At 37.1% G+C, this 11,622-nt stretch overlaps 2 protein-coding genes across 2 annotated transcripts in view; one reads left to right on the top strand and one right to left on the bottom strand.

Moving 5' to 3' along the window:
• Window positions 1-390: 390 nt before the first annotated feature.
• LOC113235273 (cyclin-A1-like) lies at window positions 391-9,397 on the bottom strand. The gene is made up of 8 exons (XM_026470925.1): window positions 9,229-9,397; window positions 8,878-9,155; window positions 8,469-8,691; window positions 6,485-6,708; window positions 5,237-5,441; window positions 4,647-4,790; window positions 2,923-3,101; window positions 391-1,994 (listed from the first exon to the last, which is right to left on the bottom strand). The coding sequence occupies exons 1-8, from the start codon at window positions 9,376-9,378 to the stop codon at window positions 1,883-1,885; spliced, it is 1,515 nt and encodes a 504-aa protein (XP_026326710.1). The 5' UTR covers window positions 9,379-9,397; the 3' UTR covers window positions 391-1,882.
• Window positions 9,398-10,752: 1,355 nt separating this feature from the next.
• Window positions 10,753-11,622, top strand: part of LOC113235272 (ER degradation-enhancing alpha-mannosidase-like protein 2) — a 12,674-nt gene continuing 11,804 nt past the window's right edge. The window contains exons 1-2 of the mRNA XM_026470924.1: window positions 10,753-11,008; window positions 11,100-11,396. Coding sequence (XP_026326709.1) covers window positions 10,911-11,008; window positions 11,100-11,396 — 395 coding nt within the window. The 5' untranslated portion in view covers window positions 10,753-10,910. The remainder of the gene's footprint in view (window positions 11,009-11,099; window positions 11,397-11,622) is intronic.

Below are 11,622 nucleotides of genomic sequence, written 5' to 3'. Positions count from 1 at the left end.
ATTGATATATGGAGCAGATAAATGGCCATTATGACGTGCAATACATTCTGGGGCGAGTGGACGTTTGTCGCGGTGCGGAACACGCGCACGCGGTCGCTCTCCAAATAGATTTGACCGAGCCTCGTCTAACTCTCGAACCGATGGCTTATAATAACAACTCTAACGAATTGCGATAAAGATCACATTGCAATATAGAATCGAGTTGCAATCACGCCACGTGCGGGAAGGAAACTATTCTTCAACGTCACCGCTTGCACCTGGGCCAACCTCGCTCTCGCCCGAACTGCACTATGCAGGAAATAGGAAATGTTACTAAATTATTTTCAAATCAAAATAAAACATCATTGGTTTACAATATCATATATTACCAATAATAGGTATTCGTACTTACCTCCTAGTACAAAAACAGGAGAAAATATGCGATTTACTTTATATTAAATTACATTAAAAACTACTTAGCAACATTAAAACATACCTTATATCTCAAAAATAATAATTTACTAACAAACAGTGTTGTAGCGATACAAATGGCTGATGCTTGTGTCGTTTCATAATCAAGCCATTTTAGTACAAAATAAAGCTTCTTCAAACTAAATGCACGTAACATCGTCCCTTAGAACTCTGACGGAATAATTAAAATTTTCACGAAAACTTATTATTTACATTACAATATAGAACATCAAATTCTAAATCGAACCACGTAAATAAGTTTATATTGTAAACTTCTAAGTTACGATCATTCGTGATAAGGGCACGATGTAACAGAATTTCCGTATAGACAGAGTTTCTAAGCTAACTAATTGTACAGATTTTAGCAAATTCGCTTACAATTGGGTCTATTGTTAACCTTCGGTGGACTTCAGTCTCATTCTTACGCAATCGTACACAGTACACGGCACATACGAAGCGTAGTCTTCATCATTTTATTTCCATTGGAAAAATGTTAATTATAAAACTAGAATAACAACTCTCACAACATGAAAATTATCGTCTTTTAACAGTTGCTTTGCTTATACGAAAACGCCATTTTAATACTCACCTATCTTTTTTGACAGATCTGTACTACATCCGATGTACATCCCGCTACTGTGCACGGGTGTTCTTTGAGGAATGTTTAGGCCCCAGGTCCTCTCAATTATCTAATTATATAACGTAATAAAAGCTAACATTGGAATACGTGTCATACAATGCATTCAAAGTTCTTTGATTTTCTGATGATTATTTGTTCAGTGGTTATGGATCCAACTTGAATATTTTTTAACTAAAAATACTGTTGTTGAATGACAGATTCAATGGAAAATTAAATTAATCAGGTTTTGTACTCATTGTGCCAGCCCTTGTACTCTCGTTCTCTGTTCGACATCCGTCAGAAACAATTGTCAAATAATAAGTAATACCTGAACCTGAAATTAAAAAACGAATGATACGAATGAAGCTTCATACTTGACAGTCTTTTAATAAATACATACATAAGCTCACGCCCTAGTCCCAGAGGAGGGGTAAGCAAAGACCACGGAACGCCAGTTTATTGTCCACTTTAATTTGGTCGAGTTTTACTTATTTGATTGTAATTGTTTCAGAAAGAGAACGGGAGTAGATCCCCAGGTTTTAAACTCGTCTTTGAGAATTTCAGTCTTAGCGACTATGTGATTTTAGCATAACTTGCAATCTTAAGAATACATTTCTTAAGGTTGTACTTTATGGTGACGCTCATTCGTTGTTCGAACCCAGCGCTAGTACAGACTAATTGACTCAAATTGACTTCTGATGCTAAATAAATCGATGTCGCAAGTTTTAAAATTGATACCACATTTGACTAGTTTGAAGGTGCTAGGGTCCGGAACTAGTTAATAGCAGAGTGGAGCGTGAGCAGTGTGTTAGACTAGCTGGATCTCGCGGCATCGTTCGCGCGTGTGTTGTTGGCGTTGGCGGGCGGCTGGTACTTTGCCACAGGGAACATGGGTCGGGCCTCGATTGTCGACACGGCTTCGTACCTGCGCGACAAAATACTTATCTACATATTCTTATATATAAATTGTTGTCACAAATTATAGTTATAATTATTAATACAAAGATCGAACACTCAGAAAAAATTCCTTCGATCCGGCCGAATTCGAACCGACGTCTTCTAGCATACCGTGCCAGACGCTATACCAACTAAGCCGCCCACGGAACGAACCAGCGGACCTCAAGAATTTTTCTATGTGCTTGCGTCTTATCTTTGTATTTGGTTTTTCAAAGACTTTTTAGCCGTAGTGCCGTCTATGAGAAATCTATGATATTTCTGTGATAGCATCTGGCACGGTATGCTAGAAGACGTCGGTTCGAATCTGGCCGGATCCAAGGATTTTTTTCTGAGTGTTTAATCTTTGTATTAATAATTATAACAAACTAGTATAGTAATTTCACATAAAAATAATTGAATATCAATTCATACTCTTTATTTATTTAGGGACTTTGATATAATTGTTGAACACAACCTCATTAGAACAACAATATATCAAAAAAATAATAAAACAATTCTCACACAGATAAAAATACCCCTAACCAAACGTCATTAATTGATTAACAGTTATTAGGCCTTCACATTTATATGGCGAATAGCTAAAGAGTGGAATTCTCATATTCCCTGAACACCATAACTTGGGCCTTTCAAGGCGAGAGCGAATAGGTGTTATTTAAGTGCGCATGCTTCGTCGACATCATCGTCACTTTCCATCAGGTAAGATTGAATTGAAATGCAGTGCGCATTTGAAGCTTAAAAAAAATCAAAAAATTGCGTACTGATACGATGTGCCCTCTGGAATTCCACATATTTCGCAATTTGGAGAATTCAGCAATCATCTGGCCAGACCTTAAGCGCGCTCAGCGTCGAAACCTACTACGCGCGATAGCCGGAAAGAGAAGGGTCGCGAGACTGACTTGTTGCTCTTGTACTTGTCGGGGATGGCCTGGTAGGGCTGCAGCGGCGCGTGCGCGTGGCTGCGCGCCAGCTGGCGCAGGCACGGCTGCAGCTCGGCCAGCGCGTAGCCGGCCGACGCCGCCAGCGCCAGGGGCCAGGCCGCGCCCGCGCACGCCGGCGCCGCCGGACGCTCTTCCGCCTGGAGGCAAAAGCCATGTCAAACTTGGCTGACAATCGACCTTCGTTTTTTTACTAAACTGACAACGGCCGTTGTTTCCTTTGGATTACATTAAAAAAACAGTGCAAAATTGAAAAATTTGCGATCCCGGTACCTAAAGATGCGGTCCAAGGTGTCGATTTTCAACATTTTCAAAAATATGCCTAACTAAGTGACAATCATCGAGAAATAAGGGCCATATATTGCTGCTAACACATTAGCGACATAGCTCTTATAAATATCAACTCTCGTTTGCATTGAAATATAGACAGGCCAACTACTTACCTGTGTATACGTCTACGTATATTCCAAAAAATATTCTGTATTTATTGTAATAAAGATAATATCTCTAACAGTGCCGTGCTGTTCTATTCGGCGATGTGGGAAAAAAAGCAAAACGTCTAATTAGAAAACAAATGGAATCACATTTCATCGGTAATTAAATCTGTACCTCCAGTGTAAAACGGTTAAACTCGAGTTTACCCAAAATGTGGATTTTGATACCATTACGTGTTTTTCGTAATGCTACATCGTTTGTTTTGACACTTGTGTTTATGCTACCATTGACTGCGGAGATAACGATTATGCAAAGGGATTAATGTTAGCAAAAATTTAAGTAATTCGTTCAAAATGGTTTATTTTTAATTTATCTCACAAGCAATAGCGACATTCGCAAACCGTATGTTTTAATTATGGTTAACGTCTACTTCTACCTGTATGAACAAATTAAATGTCGTACGAGTGTTGGTGTAAAGAAAACTGAAACTATACATATTTTGTTTTATAATACCGGCCTAATATTGTGTAAAGCGGTAAAAATTATGTTTTATCGATACCCGCAAACAATTTCAAAAGCGTGAATTTGTGTAAAGCGGTACTATTTTACTTTGATTACTTTTTGATAACTTTCTGATTTCTTTCGACAAAATCTACTTTAACCATATACATTTCCATTTTTTGTGTAAAGGGATACAAACAAATTATGTAAGCCAATATCTCCGTCATTTTTGCAAAATACAGGTTCATTTTACAATCAACTTATTACTTACTCTTTATTCTATCTGAAACGATTTGAAAAAATATTTTTTTTTTTGTGAACGAGTGAGAAAAGAACTGATTCAAAACGAGTTTCCGCTCTCATGTAAAATAGCATTTTTTGAGTTTAACCCATTTACACTGGAGGTACAGAAATATTAAATAAGTAATTTTGAAATTTTCGTCCATTATAACAAAGTTCAAGTTAACTGGTCGATTTGAAATGAAAAAGTTGACGACACCCATTGACGACACCCGTCAATTGTTTCGAACTCGGGCTGGCCAATCGGAGCGCAATTGTCACAGTAATGATATGGCTGAACAGTTTTCAAACAAATTAAATGACATTTCGCCACTATTTCTGGTTATATACTCGATGGTGACAATTGATGGACTACAACAGGTATAACCTAGCCTCTCGTCCGGGTAGCCCCGCTTGACGTTGAGTTTTGGGGCACCTTTTGTAATATAATACGAAATTACCACCCTCACCTCAGGTATATCCCTGTTCTCGAAACGTTCGCAAGACTCGCAAAGGAGGCAGTGTCGCGCTGTGGCGAGTGACGCGGCGGCGATCACCGACGGCTTGAACTGCAAGTACGGGTCGGCTTCCAACAGACACAACTCCGCGATGTACTGTGAAAATGTGGCGATAATTATCAACTTCACCCAACAAACTTGATTTGAGTCAATGACTAGTTCTGGGCCTGTGATACATACATAACAGCAATAGAACTCCTTCAGAGTTCGTCTAAAGAAGTACTGCAACCTTACCTATTTCTGTAGCTAAGCGGTAATGCCAGCATTACTGTGTTCCGATTTGGAAAAGCAAGGTTGCTGGTGAAATTGGGACTTGTCATTGGGAATTGGTTGAAAAACAGACACATGGGACTTGTCAACTTATGTCTTAGGATGACGGGCGCAGTGGTAGTGCACCTAAAATCTTTGCGACTTAAAGCTCTGAATGGCACTGCAACTGTTATGGATAGACGTTCCGCTTACCACCAGGGGCACGACTTGTTCGCCCCGTCACTTGGTATAATAAAAGAATATATTTTTAAAATAGGGCATTAAATACTTACAGAAGCCAAATGGAATGTCTTCTTTGATAGTCCATTGGAAATACAGTAGTGCGAGAGGAAGGCAAGCGATGTGGGAGTGGAGAGGTCAAACGACAGCACCTTCAGTATAAGATGCTCCATGCGTAGAACCTCACGCTTTGTGTATGTGTCATCAGTGATGTACACGAACTCGGATACCTCCGGTGGATACACCTCCTCATATTTCCTAATACAGAAAATAGCATAAAAGTAAAAAAAGTCAAGTATTATAAAATACAATTTTAACTAAAAGGATAACATCATTCCAGATCACCAGTTCGGCTTCAGGCAGGATTGCTGACGATACAGCTATACTTGCCAGTGATAAGAATCCTGACATTGCAGCACAAAAGCTGCAAGCAACTACTATCAACTACAATGCAAGCAACGAAATGATGTATCCAAATGGCTCCAAAAGTGGAGGATAAAGGCCAGTCCGTCAAAATCACTGCAAATCACGTTTACGCTGCGAAAGGGAAATTGTCCACCTGTGCAATTGAATAATACAACATTGCCTCAAGAGGACTATGTGAGATATCTCGGCTTGCATATAGATCGCCTAATGAGGAACCAACACATCTCTCAGTAGATAACAAACTTCTCATCTATAAAACAATATTTAAACCTGTCTGGATGTATGGCATCCAACTCTGGAGTTGCGCCAGCAATTACAATATCTTGATCATACAGTGGATGCAGAATGTTATCTTATGATCGCTTTCCAACGCAACATGGCTCGTCACCAACAATGAGATCCACAGCTATCTGAAGATGAACACTGTTAAGGATGAAATCCACAATGCTACTGTCAGATACCAGAAAAGGCTTGAAAAACACCCTAACGAACTGGCAGCCAAGCTAACAACGCGAAACTATGAAAAACTCCTTAAGCAGAGAGACATTTTATTCCTGAAGAGACAACACCGTTCAAAGAGTAAATGCCCTCACTTGGAGACATGCCCAACATGTGTAACCTACTATTCCCGCATTTGCTTATAGTTTGAAACATAAAAAAAACTTAATATTTAAACTTGTGGTAAAGTCACACCACGATAAGTATTTAATAAAAAACCATGTCTTAACTACAATTTTAAAATATACTATGTATTAAGATTAAACAAAGAGATTTTTCCTATATAATTATTATTTTTTATACAATTGACTTTTAATATACAGTTTTAGCAGTAGCCTATTGCGATAAACAGCCCACTCTATAAACACAATACTTACGCAGCAATGTAAGTAGCAGCAGTGCCCACTAGTTGCAGTTTGGTGCGGACAACACTCATGTAGGAGAGGAACCGATCTACATATGAGACAGCGAGATGCAATGTCTCACTCTGCTGGTTGTACTCGTCACACACTTCTACAAGCCAGTCAATGAGAATGGAACGCATCATGTGCGTGATATCTGGCTGCTTGCGCATGTAGCGAGGGTTGGCTCTGTTCTTCACCTGTGTAACAACATAGTTGTTATTTAAACTTCAAAATATAAAATGTGGGATGCGTAAACGGTATATTAATTCATAACAGGGTTAGCTTCAGGTGAATTTTAGTGAAATTAACCAATCTACGAAAGGTGACTACAAAGCTCTACATGTCAAACCAAAACAGTGCAAGTCCCAGTACAACAAGAATCTTTCGACTGCTAACAAGACACGTTTTTCAATAGAAACAATGTATTTTACGAGGTAAAATTGTAACAGCTGGATAAAATCCTTAAGTATCTAATGTACATACACCAGCACACCAAGCTACACATTGACTTATCTTGTTCCATTGTACTGGAGATTTTCGAACAAAAATGTGTCTGATGTGCCATTGTCCATACTACATATTTTTAAGTAAAAAAAAACGAAAAATCCTTTTTGTAGCCTTTTCTCAAAATGCTGTGTTTGATATTACAGTATATTGGTTTGACATGATAAACCTGCTGAGTACATAAGTGATAAAAATACATGAGACTAACTGGTTCCTTTAATTAAATGTAAATGATAAAGGTGAATAAATGACTAGGGTTGTTGCATCAGGGATGGGTGTAACGTAAGAAGAAAGGTGTGTGCATAAAAATGACGGCTGGTAGGGGAGAGTGGAAGAAAAATACATGTTGTGCCGACCCCACCTAGCGTGGGATAAGGACAGGAAGAAGAAGAACAAGATAAAGGTGAATAAGTGACTATTTATAAAGAGTTAGCCCTAAGTTTATTACTAATTCTTCTCCAAGAATTAGTGGTACAATTAGTGGTTATGTTTAATCATCAAAGTATAATTAGCTTACCTATGAAATAGTTTTTAACTTGACTATAATGTAAATGTTGCAATTGAATAAGTGGAACTATAATACCTGACTAATCAATATTATGAACAGGCTTCTCTTGCTTGTTTCATCATTTACTTATTCAGGTCACTTTGATAACTGAGAGAGTAATATAATGATAAATTAACTGTAATTAATTCATATTTTATATATAATTGCAAATACTGTTTACAAATTATGGAAAGAAAAACTTAATGTACGAAGGAGTTCAAATATACAACAAATTACTGAAAAAATATGAAGGAAATACAGTCATGCCAATTATTGAAAAAGAAATTCAAATTCCATATTTTGAGGAATTTTTCACAGTTTTGATGTTTTCAGTTTATGTCATTGCTATTAAAATGTCACCATGGCAATTGATATGCAACACTTAATTAGGGCCATGTTTTTTTTTTCTTATTATACTAGAACACCAAATTTTGTTTGAACACCTTCATTTGAATATTTTATCAACATATATTCTCTGTAAAAATTTTGTGATACGTGGAATTTCTCACTAAGTGAATTTGTATTCTTATGAGAAATAAATATCTTAAACCATAAACCACAATTTATTGAACAGGATCATGTATCTTTACATCTGCTGAAAAAGTGGATACTGTTGGACCCATTATCAATTTCCTCCTAGAATTAACTTCTACCTGCACAGATGCAGGTAGGTATTGGCATGAATGCCACGAAGAAGAGTTAAGTCAATTATAACATGTATTATTTCTAATTAGAAATTTTCAAACTCAATATTATTGGAATTTACTGTACAAACATTATCAAACATAACAGAAAAGAATAGAAATATAAAAGGAAATATACATATTTACATAGGTCTAATGTGATTAGCATTATTAATCTTTCTCAAAACGAGGTTTAAAGAAAAAAACTTCCCTATATACTTACCTCAATTTCTCTCATGTAATTATAGATGTCCTGACGATATTCCTCAACATGGAAGAACATTTCCCTGTCTGTCTGAGCCGTGGTTTTGTCTTCTTCATCCTCCAAAATGTCTTCAAGGATTTGACTCTCATTTTTGGAAATAGACATAGATAGGATGCTTGTGTCCACCACTGACATAGGAGATTCCGCTGTGACCACATCTTTCTTCTCTTGCAACGGTTGCCTAGATTGGATAGTTAGGTTATTTACATGTGTTAATAATTCTCCATGAGCAATGAGAACTAAGTAATGAGTTTAGATTTTAGAATACCAAGAAGTTTGGTGTAATTAATATTTACAAACTAAACTGCAATGACTTCAAGAACTGACAAAAGGAGCTTATATGCAATATAGTGTAATTATAACTCACCTGACTTGAAGCACCTCTGATTGTTTTTCCACCTTAGCACATAGAGCCCTGACATTGTCAGCAGCACTGACAAAGAAATTTTCCTTTTTCAGTTCTTTGGACACAAAAGGCTTGAAGGTAGACTCGCGTTTCTTCACCTCGACTTCACTTGGTTTGTCTTCATACACGCTAAAGGCGCGAAACTGAGCCACAGGGGGCACGATGTTTTTTTCATTTTTTATTTGTCGTACCGTCCTTATATCATCTTGAAGTTTAGACGGTCCATTCGCCAAGTCCGGCTACAAACCAGAAAGAAGTAAATATGATACCAAACTTGCTTACTACTTTAATAAACATGCATGGATTACTTACCAGTTTGAGGCTCCGGTTCTGGTTGCAGGCGAACTGACTGAGATCTCCAAGGGCACGCCGCTGTGCTGCTGAGAATACTGCATCCGCATTTTCCTTTCTGTGTCCCAGAGAAGCATTCTCTCTATCTTCGTGTATTCTAAATGATGCCATTGCCCTTGCTTTGTACTTCCGTAAACAGTCAATCCTAGATCAACGAAAACGTTGGTTGCGAATGCAGTTAATGGCAACCGAAGCGGAAATACGTACTGCTTCCCTGACTAAGAACACATTTTTCTTAATGTTTAGCGAGTAAACGAAGAAATAGCACAGTTTTATTCAAAATCACCCCCAAAAAACGCTAACCAACATCAACGGACAACAGACATTTTGGTAATTTTCAGCTGTTGCAGTTTACGTTGCTCTATTGTCAATGGTATTTCAAAATCAACCAATCACGTTCTGCGAAATACAATCTATCTCTATATCCAGACGTTTTTCGTTCAAAAACGCCTATTCTCATTTTTTGTTCAATATTTCCACTCGACGGCGCGCGGCGCTCATGTCTATGTGGGAGTAACTCGAATTAAATAACTCGATTCGCCCATCGCTACTATTAGTATAGTCCGAGAGACACGACTGAAAATTAACGGCAGATACTGACCGTAGTCACCCGTAATATTACAAATATTGTTCGTTTTCATTAGAAAAAAATACATTATTGCAATATAAATTTTATTTTATTACAAAAATAATAACAATTCGAACTTGTTGGCAGTCTCTTCTTTTAGAACGTCGCGCTGAGGGCCAAATAGTCAACTTCTTTATATGCAGGCAACGCGATTATTCGATTATACTTTAGACATATTTATTGTTATTTGGATGTTCCGAACTTTTTTTTGTTGATAATCTAATGTATAAATGGCAATAATTTTTTGTTTCATCAATTTCTTATTAGAAATAGTACACATTATAATAATTAACGCCGAATTAACTGCATCTGTGCAAGCAAAAGTAAATTCTAAGAGAAAATTGCTAGGTAATGATCCCAAACAACAATATTCTATTTGGACTCGCCAATTTTTTACTCGCGACCGACCGGTTGAAAATTTATATCCATCCTAATATAAAATGAAACTTATATTATTTTATATTTAGGTGGATATACATTTTTAACCGGTCGCGAATAAATAATTGGCAAGTCCAAATTCAGCATTGTTCTTAAAAAAATTAAACATTTTATATTTATAACAGAAAAATTAATAAAGTTTGCTTAAGTAAGCTGTAACGACTAAAATATGTATAACAAAGGTATAATAAAATAAAATATTGTTTAGCAAATTATTACGAATACGACCCTCAAACTCTCATTCTACCTTTCCTTATCACTGATTCCGTTTCAGCAACCTCGATGCAGCGAGAATAAGAAGTAAACCAAACATCACATATGCAAAGAAGAAACACGGGAACATTATTTTTTTATAGTGACTATAGGTTATTAGCTGTCATATCACAACTGTCAGTGTCAGTGTGGTGTCAATGCAGTTCGATATCTCCAAAGTGTCCAATACTTCGACTGTTTGCATTTTGCAAATATGGACAAATCGCAAAAGGTTTCGTGTTGAATTACTTTAGGGCAAACATAATTTTATTACTGAGCTGGACTAGACGGAAGTAGTTAGATAATTGAATGATTTAATTATAAAATGTGTAAATGGACGCATTTAGTTGTGGTTTTTCTGTGCTGTTCACAAGTATGTTTCGCTATACGGGAGTACAGCAAAAAAGATGTTGTGAAGCTACGGTGAGTATTGGCTTATTTACACTATGTACGAACCACTTCAAGTATTCAAACTTTCAATTGCAGTTCAATAAATAACTTCTGTGTATTTCAGCGAGGAAGTGCGTGAAATGTTCCAACATGCGTACGACAGTTACCTGCGATTCGCGTATCCTTATGACGAATTACGACCGCTGAGCTGCGATGGTGTAGACACATGGGGTAGTTACTCCCTTACGCTTATTGACGCGCTGGACACTTTGGCCATTATGGGCAATGCTACTGAGTTTAGGAGAGTGGTTGATATAGTCCTGAAGAGACAAACTTTTGATACCGATGTCAATGTGTCGGTTTTCGAAACCAATATTAGAATAATTGGGGGATTGTTGAGTGCACATCTTTTATCTCATAAGTAAGTAACCTATATGGTTTGATAAATCTGTGACTTTCAGAAGAAAAAAAATTTAATATGGGTTATTTTTCTACATAATCTCCTTTTAACTTTATACACCTTGACCAGTGATATCCCAACTTTTTTAACCAGTTTAATAAATATTTTCATAAAAAAATGTAATGGGGTCAGTCAGTCAGTAGCATTGACTTACAATTATATGGACGTCGGGTCCGCGCTAAAAAGT

The sequence above is a fragment of the Hyposmocoma kahamanoa genome, unplaced genomic scaffold (assembly GCF_003589595.1).
Source record: "Hyposmocoma kahamanoa isolate Upper Pololo Valley unplaced genomic scaffold, ASM358959v1 87, whole genome shotgun sequence".
Lineage (NCBI taxonomy): Eukaryota > Metazoa > Arthropoda > Insecta > Lepidoptera > Cosmopterigidae > Hyposmocoma > Hyposmocoma kahamanoa.
The sequence above is the reverse complement of the archived record's forward strand: the minus strand, read 5'-3'. Positions and strand labels throughout refer to the sequence as shown.

Bases quoted from the DNA above. Each gene is read 5' to 3' on its own strand.
- LOC113235273 (XM_026470925.1), bottom strand. From the start codon at position 9,378: ATGGCATCATTTAGAATACACGAAGATAGAGAGAATGCTTCTCTGGGA. The intron at 8,692-8,877 runs GTGAGTTATAAT...TATCCAATCTAG, and splicing joins TCAGAGGTGCTTCAAGTCAG to GCAACCGTTGCAAGAGAAGA. The intron at 5,442-6,484 runs GTAAGTATTGTG...TTTCTGTATTAG, and splicing joins GCTGCTACTTACATTGCTGC to GAAATATGAGGAGGTGTATC.